The 14,850-nt window shown below is 39.6% G+C and overlaps 1 protein-coding gene and 1 long non-coding RNA gene across 5 annotated transcripts in view; one reads left to right on the top strand and one right to left on the bottom strand.

Moving 5' to 3' along the window:
* The window catches only part of LOC138763749 (cystathionine gamma-lyase-like), a 109,781-nt gene that overhangs the window by 54,954 nt on the left and 39,977 nt on the right, over positions 1 to 14,850 (bottom strand). Inside the window, exons 1-2 of one of the 3 annotated variants that reach the window (XM_069938451.1) lie at positions 12,605 to 12,633; positions 11,365 to 11,422 (exon numbers count right to left, since the gene is read on the bottom strand). In XM_069938451.1, the coding sequence (XP_069794552.1) occupies positions 11,365 to 11,422; positions 12,605 to 12,618 (72 nt within the window). In that variant the 5' untranslated portion in view covers positions 12,619 to 12,633. Of the gene's footprint in view, positions 1 to 2,720; positions 2,999 to 11,364; positions 11,423 to 12,604; positions 12,634 to 14,850 lie in introns of those variants that run through there. The other 2 variants (XM_069938450.1, XM_069938449.1) reach the window with 2 other exon arrangements.
* Positions 1 to 14,850, top strand: part of LOC138763750 (uncharacterized) — a 30,849-nt gene that overhangs the window by 1,136 nt on the left and 14,863 nt on the right. For both annotated transcript variants that reach the window (XR_011357765.1, XR_011357764.1), the window contains exon 2: positions 13,771 to 13,972. This is a non-coding gene — a long non-coding RNA (uncharacterized lncRNA). The remainder of the gene's footprint in view (positions 1 to 13,770; positions 13,973 to 14,850) is intronic.

Raw genomic sequence — 14,850 nt, 5'->3', positions numbered from 1 at the left:
ACTGTTTTAATTGTAGTTAATTAACTCATTACATGATGAAATTGTACAAAGCATTGGTGAGGCCAAATTTGGAATACTGTGTGCAGTTTTTGTCACCAAATTATAGGAAGGATATAAACAAAATAGAGAGAGTGCAGAGAAGGTTCACGAGAATGTTGACAGGATGTCAGGGTTTGAGTTACAGAGAAAGGTTGAGCAGCCTGGGGCTTTTTTCTGGAGCGTAGAAGATTGAGGGGGGATTTGATGGAGGTGTTCAAGATTTTAAAAGGGACAGATAGAGTCAACGTGGATAGACTTTTTCAATTAAGAGTGGGGATATTCAAACCAGAGGCCATGGTTTGAGATTGAAGGAGGAAAATTATAAGGGGAACATGAGGGGAAATTTCTTCACGCAAAGGGTGGTTGGGATGTGGAATAAGCTTCCGGCAGAGATGGTTGAAGCGGACCTTATTTACATTTAAGGAAAGACTGGATAATTACATGGAGGGGAGAGGACTGGAGGGGTATGGACCAGGTGCTGGTCAGTGGGACTAGGAGGGTGGGGATTTGTTCCGGCATGGACTAGTAGGGCCAAACTTACCTGTTCTGTATATGGTTATATATACTGTTTCATAACTCCAAAGGAAATAAGCCAATGACAATTTTTCTCAAGCAAAATATTTCAGTAACAATTGGATCACAGAGCACTGATTGTGTAGAATTTACTTAAAGTGGTATGTGAGTGGAAAGATAAAGGTTGAGAATCACTGATGTACATGCTATAATTAAAAGATATGAATTTGTAGCATATGCAATGGAACCAGTCTAGGAAACTGCTTGCAATATACAGTGATTTCAGTGCTCTGTGTGCCTTAAGCCCCTTTCACACTTGCATCCCAGTAAATCAGCTGTTCAGTGTTCAGATAGGAAAGGGGATTTGGCCTATCGCATTAGACCACTCCTAACTGGGACACTGAACGCTTTCACACAAGCAAGGGTTATCCCCAGTGTTTGGTCTGTTCTACCTTTAATAGGAAGTGTCTGCAATGCAGGGGATTGTACTAGAGGTCGAGTGTGAGATGATCTCATCTGACACTGGGAGTGATATTTTGCTTTCACACTTGCCACTTTAAAGGCCGAATGGTGTTCAAATTCTGGGAACACTGGCAAGTGTGAAAGGAACTTTAATCTCAGTCATTTATTAACACTTGCAAATGCAAAATCCACCCTAAACAGAAAGCCATCTATACTAACAATACCAAGAGGAGTTGCTAGTTTGAAGGTCTGTGAAGCCCAGGTCTCGTTGGCTCCTTCAGCGTGGCTGTGCACATCCTGCAGCTTTTGACATCTAGAACTTGTCCGACAAGTAGTCAAATCAGCCCTGTTTGGCCAGGAAGCCAATTTATTAATAAGGGTCTATTTTGACAAGGAGTGCAGCCAGTTGGCAAGGTATTTAGCATTCATTATGTTAAAGACATTATGTAAAGCCTGGTGGTTCTGTGATTACTTTGAGGGGGGGTTAACCCAAGAAGCATTTTAAATGTTGAAGGGCTTGGAGAGAGCAGGGGGAATGCAGGACAAGAGGGCTCAACTTCAGGTTTTGAAGGGTGCCCATTGAAAACAGATGCAGAGAGATTTCTTTTATCAAAGCATGGAGAATCTCTGGAATTTATTACTACAGGTTGCTGAAGAGGCTGTCATTGGGTATATTTAAGGCAGAAATTGATAGGTATCTCAATAGACAGGGTACCAAAGGTTATAGGGAGAGAGCTGGGGAATGGAGCCAAGTCAGAGAATAGATCAGCTCATGATGGAATGCCAGAGTGGACTCGAACGGCTTACTTCTGCTCCTATATCTTTTGTTCATTATGGTGAAATTTAAATTTCATCCTTCACCTCTCCCTGGTTCACAAATTTCCCACCAGCCTATCCAAACTCACTCTCTCTCTTCCCCCCCCCCCCATCATCATCATTATACCACCCATCTCTTCTCTACAGTCTTGATGGAAGGATTCCAAGCCAAAATGAGTTCCTTCAGCAAATTGTGCAAAGTCCACCAAGAAGTTAATTATCAAAAGAAGATTTTAATACAAAACTTAGAAGTACAAAAATGTCCATTAGTAGATAAGCTATTTATTATATGAAAGCACATCTAGATTAGGTAATTAAAGGCGAGGCAGAGAAAGACCCAAAATTCTGAAGAATCTAGATCATTCTTAGGTCTAGTTTAACATTAAGTTAGATCTACATTAAAATAGCACTGTAGTTATTTTCCATGCTATTTCTCAACTTCAAACTGATCTTGCACCTTGCTTCATTTTTCCTTACTAAACAGTACCGCTACCTTTGTGTCTATACTTCCAAGGTGTCAATCATAGCCAACACCTCCAGCTCATCAACTGTATAACGTAGATTCCACGCTAATATAAAACATTTTGTGCATATTTCTCCTTCTCCAGCTGGCAAACTATTGATTGGGGTAGGGGTCGGGGTTAGCGCGCCTTTACAGCTCCAGCGATCGGGATCTGTCCCGCGCTGTTCTCCCCGTGTCAGTGTGGGTTCTCCCCAGTGTGGGGGGGAGGGGGGGGGTCCGGTTTCCTCCCACCCTGCAAACACGTACCGGGGGGGGGGGGGGGGGGGGGGAGGTGAATCGTGGAGCGAAATGGCCTGTAATCAAAGGTAACACGAACGTGACATTCCCGTTCTCTCGGTGTGAGCGAGCAGCCACACTGAACACTCACCGCGTGCTTCCCCAGGCCAACCTGTTTGAATGTGGAGGACATGCATATGGGAGGGACGATAGCCATTGAATTCCATTGTTCAGGCTCCTGTCCCTCGTGAAGAGCCTGGGTGGAAAAATGTTCAAAAGGAGGTTGAAAGCCGCTCAACAGCTCGTTTTCCTCGCCCCCAGCAGACATGACTCTTCTTCCTCCGTCTTCCACGCTCAGCCGGGTCAGAGCAGAGCGGGATCCACTGATGACGTCGCGGGGTCAGCTGACCTTACCCCCGTGGAAGGCTCCATCCCCAAGGAAGGGAGAGAGCGCCTTTCATCCGAATGTGGTGCCGGAAGGCAGGCAACGCGGGCCTGCTCCAGCCTCTCGGTCAACTCCTCCTATTCGAATTGTTGACCATTTCTTCCAATGCAATGTTTTAGTGAATGCTTAAACAACGCTCCAGCACTGAATTAACTTTTACGGGAGTAGAATCTCGTTCCTTTAAATAATAAATCTTTTTTGTTTGAAGTGCAATATTTGGGCTTCACAAGGCTCGCTCTCCCCCCCCCCCCCCCCCCCCATGCACTTGGAAACAAAAGCAGTTTATGATCACATCAATTGTTTTACTGTTCCTGAATATAGAGTGAAGTTTGACCAGGACTCCTGCAGAACTACTTGATTTTCTTTTTTAAATATCTTAGATTAATCTGAGAGAACAATCAAGGTCCCAGCTTAATGCATCATCATGGGTAGAGTTGGAAGAGACAAGAGGAAGAGTTGGAGGTTTAGCTTTGGAACAGGAGAAGGATGGAGGAGTTCATCAAATTACTTCAAAGTTAGCGACAAACAAACAGGTCCATGAGATTTTCACATTTTGTGTTGAATAGGAGGGTGAAGGTCTCTGGCCAGAACAATACTATGCCTTGGATTTTCATGTCTCTATCCCTTGAAACAACGACTGGGGAGATAGCAATTGTGGAAAATACCAATTATTTTCCTGAGCCAAAGTTGTCAAAGGAAAAGGAGAGGGAACTGTTGAGCAAATGAACAGATGCAGAAATAATGTGGAAAGGGTTAATTATTCTGGTTAATTCCTGTTTGTTGCCAAACCTTGAAACAGTGATTGAGAATTAATGATTGATACATGACCTTGTTTTACAAACTGCTTTCTGTTTGTTTTCAAAAATACATTATTTTGATCATAAATCAGAGAGATTATGATTTATGAAAAAAAAACAATGGAATTTATGTAACAGAAAGAGGTTATTTGGTCTATTTTAGGTACTCTTCAAATGTGGTGAAGCATTTTGTGTCCACTGCACTTCCAGGCAGTGATTAGAAGAATATCAACAATTCTTGGATGGCAAATATTTCCTCAACTCCTTTAATTTGATCAATTACTTTAAATCTATACCCCTTAGTTTTCAATCCCTCTGCTAAAGAAAATAGTTTTTCTAATTTAAATTTCTTAGACTTCAATTTATATCATACAACCCCTTTGAATCTCCTTCAGTTTTTTAATTCCAAAATAAACCCCAGCCTCACTGTTTTTGCTTCATAATTTATGCATCACCTCTACCTTCTATTACAATCTTCCATTAAAGGCTTCTTCAGTGCATTGTCCACCAAGAATGCGCCTGCAGAAGCGGATTCAGACCTGTGGAATGGTCGCTCAGATGGCAGCGCTGAAAGCGTAGCGCTGGCCATCTGAAAGGGACAGCTTCACGGGAGACGCCTCAGAGCGCACTCTGGCTCCTGTCCCTTTGGGCTGTCAGAGTTAGAATGGCTGGCTGTCAGTTCGGGGACATCCCACGTGGGATGTCCCCACATTGATCCCGCTGCCCCGCTCTCTCTTCACAGCCCTATATCAGTCCCCACACTGTGGGGAGAGAGCGGGGCAGCGGGATCAGTGTGGGGTCGTCCTGTGTGGGACGTCCCCGCGCTGACAGCCCTCGCCAGCTGCCCCACAGTGTGGGGACTGATACAGGGCTATGGGGAGAGCGCAAGGAAGTGGGATCAGTATGGGGACAGCCCGCACCGGCTGCCCCTGCCCTTGCGTCCTGTGCCAGGGGGCAGAGGCAGCTGGGAGGGGGGGGCTGTCAGATGCTCACCAGCTGATTGTCATCCCCTTAGCAGCCACTTTCAGGTGGCTGGATTTATGTGCTGGGAAAGGGGGGGGGGGGGGGGAGGGAGAATGGGACCTCAATGCTGCGGCGATTATCCTTCCCGGAGGAGGGTTACAAAGTTCACCTCACATGTGCTTCCTGCACTTTCAAGTTGCCTCCCAACAGCCACATATGGCTGTACATGCGGCTTTACATCGGGGGATTTTGGCCACCTGAAATTGCCTATAGTCTAGTAGCCAGAGCTGTATATAGCATTCTAGCTGTGGCCAAATGTTTTAAACACTTCCAGCCAAGTCTTTCCTGTTCTTACATTCTAAGGCTCAGCCAATAAAGGTCTGTATACCACATGCTTCTCAATGGCCTATAGGATTTCTGTGCATGCATTTCCTTAATTCTTTTGTTCAGTAACCTACAATTTATTGTCCAGTTAGTTCTGATTTTTTGCTATCTCACCAGTACATTAATATCTCATCGCTCCTATGGCTTTTCTCAGTATTAACTGTTATATTTGAGGCCCCACCCCACTGTTGTAAATCAAAGACAGCCACAATGTCAATGGAGGCTAACCCGATGCTTTACTAATCACATACCACAAGCATTACTACAAAGTGTTCAGTATAAATCAGTTCCCCACATCATCACATTCACGTAGTGGTGTTATATCCAGCACTCTTCCCCCTCCCCTACCCAGCATACATAGTCTTTGAAACATTCAGGTGGGTATGTGGTTCGTTTGGATCTACGGAGAGAGTGGTATCGGTCATGGAACTTTGTTGTTGTAAAGGAACTCTAGGCATGATCTGTTCCGGTGGAGAAGATGTTTTTGGTGGTCTTTTCAGTGGGCTGTTTGCCTGGTCACTGGTTTCAGGTGCCTTTCTTGATGGTATCTCCTCAATCGGTGGTCTCGGCCCTTCTCTGTGCCCATCAACGTGCTGTGGAGACGCTTCTACTGGTAGCTGGGTTGTTGAACACATCATCCTTTCTGGCTTCGGGTGTCATTGAGTCGTCCACTGGTCTTAGTTGATCGATGCATCTTTTCCATATCATGTCCCCCACTAGGTTTTGATACGAGTATGGGCTGAGTTTTTTCAGGACTACTCCCCACACCCATGGAGCTTTGTGGATGCGGTAGACTTGCACCAACATTGGTTCCCCCACTTCAATCGATCTTGGGTCTCTTAGCGGAAGCTGTCGGTTGCAGTCTGAGGCGGATATTTGGACATATTGCCGACAGTCTTGTTCTTAAATTTCTCCTGAACATTAGTTCTGCCGGTGTTCTTTTGGTGTGTTCTGGTAACTCAGCAGGAAATTGGTGATTTTGAGGGTCAGTGACGATTTTGAATTTTGTCTCAGTTTCATGGCTTTCTTGAAAGTTTATATGAAATGTTCTGCTTCTTAGTTTTTACTGGGATGGTATGATGCTGACAATATGTGGCAAATGTTATTGTTGCGCATGAAAGCTTTAAATTCTGCTGATACCATTACGGGCCGTTGTTGGAGACTAGTTCAATGGGTAAACATATGATGCGAAAACACCTCTGAGTTTTTCAATGCTCTGACCTGCAGTCATTTTTTCGATGAGGATGACCATCAGCCATTTCAAGTACACGTCGACTACTATCAGGAAATTCTTTCCCATGAATGGCCCTGCAAAGTATAAGTGGATCCAATGCCATGGTTGTGATGGCCATTTCCATCGGTTTGCTTCAGCCTGAGGTGCTTTGGATTGTGCCTCCTGGCCTGTACTGCACCTTTTGACTGTGTGCTCGATATCTTCTGCTATGGAAGGCCACCAGACGTACACCCTGGCTAGTGCTTTCAAACGCACTATCTTTGGGTGGTAATTGTGTAGTTTGGCCAGGACATCTTGCTGCCACTTCTTGGGAATGACGGTCCCAGTTCCCCATAATAGGCATCCTTCTTCGATGGATAGTTCGCCACATCTGGTGTAATAGGGTTTCATTTCCTGATCTTCTGGCCAGGCATTATTTGCGAAATAGAATACTCTGGACAGTATTATATCTTTCTTGGTTTCCTTACTGATCCCCTTTGCCGTTAACAGAAGTTGATTCAGTTGGCTTTGATTTATTTCTGTTGCTTCTGATGTCCATTTTACAATAGTTTCATTCTGCTCTGTATCTGGGAATGGTAAACAGGAGAGGGGATCTGTGTGGTTATTCTGTAATGCTGTGTAGCGCGCGTCAAAAGAACCAAAGACTTGTAGATCCAAACCAGGCTTTTATTAACTAAAAGACTGGAGCATATCACATGTAGGTCGACCAGTCCAGAATGACCTGGTCTGGCTAGGAGCAATCCTTTAAGACCAGCCAGTAGGTGTGGCTATGCTCTCCTCAGCCAATCACAGTCATCCTACACTACAATCTGTACATATACACATTGGTGATAGAATCTGTACTATCACACGCTGGTTTTGTGTTTTAAATCAAAATCGTATGCTGCCAATAGCATCATCCACCTTTGAATTCAGGCTGCCGCCACCATCGGTATTCCTTTTTTTGATCCCAATATTAGACACTGGTTTGTTGTCTGTCACATGTAACTTGCGTCTGTACAGGTGTTGTTGAAATCTTTTTACCCCGAAGATGATGGCTAGTCCTTCTCTTTCCATTTAGTAGTTAGTGATCGGGAGGTGTTTGCCACGGGTTGTCCTCCCTCTTCAGTTTTCTGTGACAGTACAGGCAACACATCTACTGCCAGTGTTAGTTCTTGGTCTGGATTGTAATGAATTAAGATATGGTTATTGCTTGTTAAAATTATTTTTAGTTCATCAACACTTTCTGTGTTCCAGTATCATTTCTTATTCTTTTTAAGTAGTTCATGCAGGGGATGACATAACATAGACATGTTTGGCGCTAATGGTTTATTAGACCCAAAAATTATTGTAGTTCTGTTTTGTTGGTCGGGTAGGGAGCATTCCGTACAGCTTCTGTACCTTTGTTGTCCATTTGTACCCCTTCCTTATTGAAAGTGAAACCTAAATACATCACTGATGGTGCCATGAACACACATTTGTCTTTTCGTAGTGGGACGTTTGCCTGTTGTAATCAATTCAGAACAATGTCTAGGGTAGTTAGATATTCGGTGTCATCCCTGCCATAATGATGATGTCATCTAAGTAGCAGTCTTCGTTGAGTCCTTGCAGTAACTTGTCCATAATTGCTTGGAATATGGCTGGTGCTGCTGATATTCCATATGGCATACGGGTACATGTATATAATCCCAAATATGCATTTATGGTTACCTATTTCCGGGAGCTGTAGTCTAGCTCCACCTGTTGGTTGGCCTGTGACAGGTCCAGTTTAGTGAACTTTTGTTTGGAGTAGTTCTTTGGCCTTTGGAATAGGGTGTTCCGGAATTTGTAGTGCTTGATTAATGATCACTTTGTAATCACCACAGATTCATATTTCTCCATTTGCCTTGTGTACTGGTGTGACGAAGCGTTCAGTATAAATTGGTTCCCCACGTCATCACGTTCACATAATGGTGTCATATCCAACATTAACCACTCCAAAAATTTGTGTACTACCTTCAAACTTTTTAAATCTGATCTATTGACAAATACCACACAAATCAAGAAATATAGCCCAAAACCCTGAGGAAATTTTCTGCATACAGCCTTCTTTTCCTTAAAATTCTAGTCAATCAATACCCTTCATTTTACACTACTGACCCAGTTTTGGAATTAACCTTGGACCCTGTAGGTTCTTAGTTTAGTACTATTATATTCCATATCTACTTTATATTCCATTATAAATTAGGCTCAAATTGAGTTACAAGTTCATTCACAGAATTTCAAATGTAAATACGACTATAATTCCCTCCTAATTTAGCTTCCACTGTCCAGCATGATATTATTCTAATTGCTTCCCACACAACCATGACATTGTCTTCATTTTAAAGTATTCCACCTTTCTAACAAAAGTAACTTCAATAAACAATTCAAGAAACAGTGGTCATGATTCACAACACTTCTGTAGCATTCAAAGACAAAAAAGGCTCAAAGTAACCCTGGAAATTATCGGAAAGTGAGCCTGACGTCAGTAGTAGGTAGATTAACCATATAACCATATACAGCACAGAACAGGCCAGTTTGGCCCTACTAGTCCATGCTGGAACAAATCCCCACCCTCCTAGTCCCACTGACCAGCACCTGGTCCATACCCCTCCAATCCTCTCCCCTTCAAGTAATTATTCAGTCTTTCCTTAAATGTAAATAACGTCCCTGCTTCAACCACCTCCGCCGGAAGCTTATTCCACATCCCAACCACCCTTTGTGTGAAGAAATTTCCCCACATGTTCCCCTTATAATTTTTCCCCCTTCAATCTCAAACCATGGCCTCTGGTTTGAATATCCCCCACTCTTAATTGAAAAAGCCTATCCACATTGACTCTCTCTGTCTCTTTTAAAATCTTGAACATCTCAATTGTGCCACATTGTAATAATTCTTAAAATTAGTAAGTTGTAATCCACCTTGTTCATACTTCCATGTTAATGTTTCCACCTATACTCTCACTATTTTATCTTTCCAAAGAAATTTCCTAATTTGTTGATTTAATTCCTGAAAGAATTTTTGGGGAACAAAAATTGGTAAATTTTGAAACAGATATTGGATTCTTGGGAAAATATTCATTTCAATACAATTAATTCTTCCTATTAAAGTTATAGGTAAATTTACAAACCTCTTCAAATCTTCAATAATTTTCAACGTAGCTTAATTTATATAAATTTTTCAAATCATTGTCTATACATATCCATAAATACTTAATCCCATCTTTAGGCCATCTAAATTGAATATCTTTTTGACATTTTAAATAATCACCTTATACTAATGCCATAACTTCACTTTTATCCCAATTAATTTTAAAACCAGAAATTCTTCCATACTCTATCAATGAATCAGAAAGTCTAGGTAACAACGACTGTGGTTGAGTCAAATATACTAAAACATCATCCACAAATAAATTAATCTTATGTTCCATTTGGTTTATCCTAAACCTTTTTTTTAACTGGTAATTTGCGCAAGAGGCTCTATGGCTAATACCACCAGAGCTGGAGATAAAGGACCTCTTTTCCCACTCGATATATGTTGAGCTCATCGAAAGAACCAAAGACTTGTTGATCCAAACCAAGGCTTTTATTAGCAAAAGACAGGAGCTCTTCACAGGTAGCCAACCAGTCTGGAATGATCCAACCTGGCTAGGGACACAACCCTTTAAGGCCCAGACAATAGGCGTGGCTAAGCTCTCAGCCAATCGCTGTAAGCACAGTCATTACACTCTAGATACTGTAACTATATACATTAGTAATAGGTCTGTACTATCACAATATAGTTAAAATAAATGATTGCGATATCTGTCCATTAGTTAGGTTTAGGGCTCTTATAAAGTGCTTTAATTCAATTTATAAAATTTAATCCAAAACCAAATTTACTTTAAACAAAAAAAAACATTCCAATCTGTCATAGGCCTTTTCTGCATCTAATGCTACTGTTACACTTAAGTCACCCCTTTTTTCTTCTAAATGAATTATACTTAATAATCTTGCTACATTTTTGAGAAGATTTTTAACAAACCCAGTTTGATTAGTATTTATTAATTCATGTAAAAAAAATATTAATTCTATTTGCTAATATCTTCACTATAATTTTATAATCAACATTCAACAATGAAATTGGTATATATGAAGCTGGTTTTAATTAATCTCTATTCTCTTTTAGGAATATCTGTGATTATAGCTGTTGAAAAAGTCTCTGGCGGAGCATGCACATTAGAAGCTTGTTCTATTACTTGCATAAACAAAGGAATTATCAAATCTTTAAATTATTTATAAAATTTCACAGGAAAACCATCTTCTCCTGGAATTGTAAACAATTAGGTGCTTCTATAAGTTCTCATTCAGTAAATGGTCTATCTAGCTCATCTTTATCTAATTCAGTTAAACTAGGTAACACTATTCATGATAAATAATTGTCTACATTAACATAATCTTGTAATGATTGAGAAGTATATAATTTTTCTTAAAATTTCCTAAAAGTTTCATTTATTCCTTGAGGTTTAAATGTCACCTTTTTATTATCCTGTTGTATTGCATTAATTATTCTAAAAGTTTGTTCTTCCTTCAATTGCCAGACTAAGACTTTATGTGATCACTCACCTAATTCATAATATTTTTGTTTAGAACTAAGAATCAACTTTTCCATTCTATAGGTGGATATTGTATTATATTATAACTTTTTATTAATTAAATGCCTATGTTTATCTTCCAATGGTGTTTTTTGTTTATCTTTTTCCAATATATTATTTCTTTTTCTAATTTATCTATATCCCTCATATATTCTTTCTTAATTTTTAGAAGTAAACATTATTGTACCTCTTAAATATGCTTTTAATGCATCCCAAATAATAAACTTATCATCCATTGATTGTAAATTAATATCAAAAAATAGTTTAGTTTAATATATCTTACAAAATCTCAAATATCTTTTTTTAATAAGATAGGATTGAATCTCCATCTATATACTTACTGTTTCAGCAAATTCAATTACCATCAATAATGGAGAATGATCAGACATTATTCTTGCTCTATAGTCAACATAAAATACTCTTAATTAATTTTGAGCTGAAAGTAAAAATAAATAAATTCTAGAATAAGAATCAAACCGATTAGAATAAAAAGAATAATCTCTATCTCTAAGATGAATTTTTCCTCCATATATCAACTAAATTTAAGATCTTTATCAATAGAAGCATAACTTTAGCTGCTTTAGAGCAAGCTACTGTTCTTGAAGACCTATCTAATAAAGGATACAAACAAAAATTAAAATCACTGCCCATTGAAACATGCTTATATGCATCCACCAAATTTTAAAAGTATCTTGTATACATTTTTCATCATCAAAATTAGGTACATAAATATTCAAAAGAGTCCACATTTCAGAAAATATTTGACAATTCACCATTGTATATCTGCAGGCAGAGTCCGTAACAACATTGTGAATTTTAATTGGTAAGTTTTTCTCAATTAAAATTGCCCTAGCCTTAGAATTAAATGAAAAAAACTTGACTTGATCTACCCAATCTCTTTTCAATTTCAGGTGTTCTTTTTAAGTTAAATTAGTTTCTTGAAAAAAAGCAATATCTGCCCCTAAGTTCTTTATATGATTGTGGCAGCCCCTTGCAGTCCCCTCGGGGTGCCTTACAAAATTAAGGACGAATGCGACGATCCAGCAGGCTGCACAAAGCCCTCAGCACTGCCCTCCAATTGGCCACAACTAAAGGAACCTAACTGGCCTATCAAGGAAAGCGGATCGCAAATGCACCAATCAGTGCTGAGGGGGCTTTGACCATGCCCCTCAGCTTAGGAATAAAAGCAGGGCTGTGAGCGCAATAAAGCTTAATGTTAACTACACTAAACTGGGGTTTGTGTCATTCTTTCTGGGAATAGTGTGTTCTTTCTGAGCTAACCTGCATACAGCTATAACTTTTCCTACACTATAGGTTCTGCAGAGTCATAGCTTGTAGCAGCTAGCTACAAAATAATAATTTATTTTTATGTACCAGTTAATTCCGTTAATATTAAAACTAACAATCTTAATGGCTTTATTCATATTTCCTTATTTTTAAATCCCATTTCATCTCTCCCATCTGTGAAGAATTCCCATACATTAACATACGATCTCGAGCGTTACCACCTGCACTCCAAAAAAAAACCCAAAAAGATTAAACACAGTACAAATTAAAAAATGAAAAAACAGAAAACCCTACCCCAAAAGTGCCATAACACATCTCACGATCCCATGGGAAAAACATTAGTCAGTCAAAGCATCAGTTTTCATCTAATAAAAAAAATCCAAATAAAAATAAATAATGTTATTCAGTTTTCTCATTTATAAGAAAAATCAAAAGATAAACTGAAAAATACAGAAAATAATATATTATTCATTGCAGCAAATCAGTACCGCCAGATGGTTGAATTTTAGGCAAATTCTGCACATACTCCTCAGCTTGTGCAAAATTTGTAAAGAAGGCATTCTGTTGATCTGGTACAAAACTTTTCAAAGTAGCAGGATAACGCAACACAAATTTATAACCTTTATCATACAATTTTTTTTTAACAGGATTGAATTCCTTCCTTCTCTTTTACAAAGCTTGACTCAAATCTGGATATAAGAAAATTTTATCTCCTTCATAAACCATGTTCCTTTGCCCTTCTCACAGCAAAGCCCAAGAGCCTCTATCCTGATAATTCAAACATCCAATCAGGATAGATCGAGGCCTCTGACTTAGGAAGGGTTTGGGTCTTGGAGCACTGTGAGTTCTTTCAATTAAAATCTATTCTTCAAAATGTTCTTCTCCAAATACCTTCAGGATCCACTCTTGAAAAAACTGATCGCATTTTTTACCTTTGGATAATCCCACTACTTTGACATTATTCCTTCTATTAAAGTTTTCCAGGATATCAATTCATTGATATCAATATTCATTGAGATTAAACCAGTCATCGAACCTTCACACATATTAGATCTTTCTTCATTACGCTGCACATCATCTTGAAAAATTTCAACTTTATTTTCCAATTTATCCACTCTGTAATGTTATTCATCATACTCAGAGCTTTATCTACTTTAGCTGTCAAATCCTCTGTTTCAAATCCTCTGAAACTTTACTTATAGTTTCATTCAATAACTTTAAATTATCTTCCAAAGTTGTATTAAATTTAATTTGTAATTTATGAATTTCTGATTCAATCTTGTTTACTTCTTTCTTAAAAAAATATTTTTCTTGCCTCATTTGTTCCATTTCTTAACATGATGCATCTTGATCACTTTCAGACTTTTCTGAAGCTTCTTCCACTTGGCTAGTATAACGTTTACGTTCTGAAGTTAACATGCTGGACTGCCCCTTTAAATTTTTTTGATATTTTTTTCAAGGTTTGATGTTCATCTGTATTGCACATGTGCAAAACAGTTTTTGAGTTTTCTACTGGCACTGTCATCGTGGGTCAACGTGATGACGACTCCGGAGGATGTTCCCTCACCTGGGCCTTCAATGGTGGATCCAGAAGGTAATACAGTGGCTTGCTTTTCACTGGTGGATCCAGAAGGTAATACAGTGGCTTGCTTCGGCATCAAGGTAGGCCCAGTTTCTTTCTTTTTCTTATCTTAGGTCTTGTCATAGTTAATTTAGAAAATTTTCTTTTTTTGGCAACATAGTTAAAGGATAGTTAACTATTTAACAATTACTTTAAAATATTTTGACTTTTTTTTAGACACTTTTTTTTAATTAAATCCCAAGGGAGTCGTGAAGTTGCGTGCCGTCTCTCACGGCATCATGCCAGGTCTTCCTTGAGGCAATATCGCAGGATTTCTGTCTAAAAAAAACCTAAGACTTAATGCCATCCAATTAGAGGGTGCCAAGATATAAGATGAGGTCTTTTCTTCTAATTTGCTGGTGGTCTCAGTCTGGAAGTGTATGAGACCATGGACAAACAAGTCAGCAAGTGAATAGGGTGGGGAATTGAAAAGGATGGACATTTATATCTTAGTCTGGCAGTACAGGAGATCATGGACAGACATGGAAAGGACATTTACTGCATCTGGTGTTCTCCTTATGGTCTCCTCTACATCGGAGAGACTGGATGTTGACTGGTAGATCATTTGTTGAGCTCGTCTCTTTCTGCCGCAATAGAGTTGATCTCCCAGTGGCCAGTACATCACAGACAAAACTCTCTCAATCATTGAGAAAATCTTCTTGGAATGCTTCTCTCAGAGAGCAGCAACATCATCAAAGATGCACACCATGTACATGCTCGATTCTCACTGCTGTCATCAGGAAAGAGGTATAGGTGCCAGAAGATTCGTGTCACCAGGTTCAGGAACAGCTGCTACCCCTCCACCATCAGACTCCTCAACAACAAACTCAATCAGAGAGTCATTACGAATCCTTACTTTGGCTTCTACTGCAGCATCGTCACTAAATCAACGCATCAGTCACGGTAGTTAGTTAGCAAA

Source organism: Narcine bancroftii, chromosome 5 (assembly GCF_036971445.1).
Source record: "Narcine bancroftii isolate sNarBan1 chromosome 5, sNarBan1.hap1, whole genome shotgun sequence".
Lineage (NCBI taxonomy): Eukaryota > Metazoa > Chordata > Chondrichthyes > Torpediniformes > Narcinidae > Narcine > Narcine bancroftii.
Note: the sequence above shows the minus strand (reverse complement) of the source record. Positions and strands in the feature narration are given on the sequence as shown.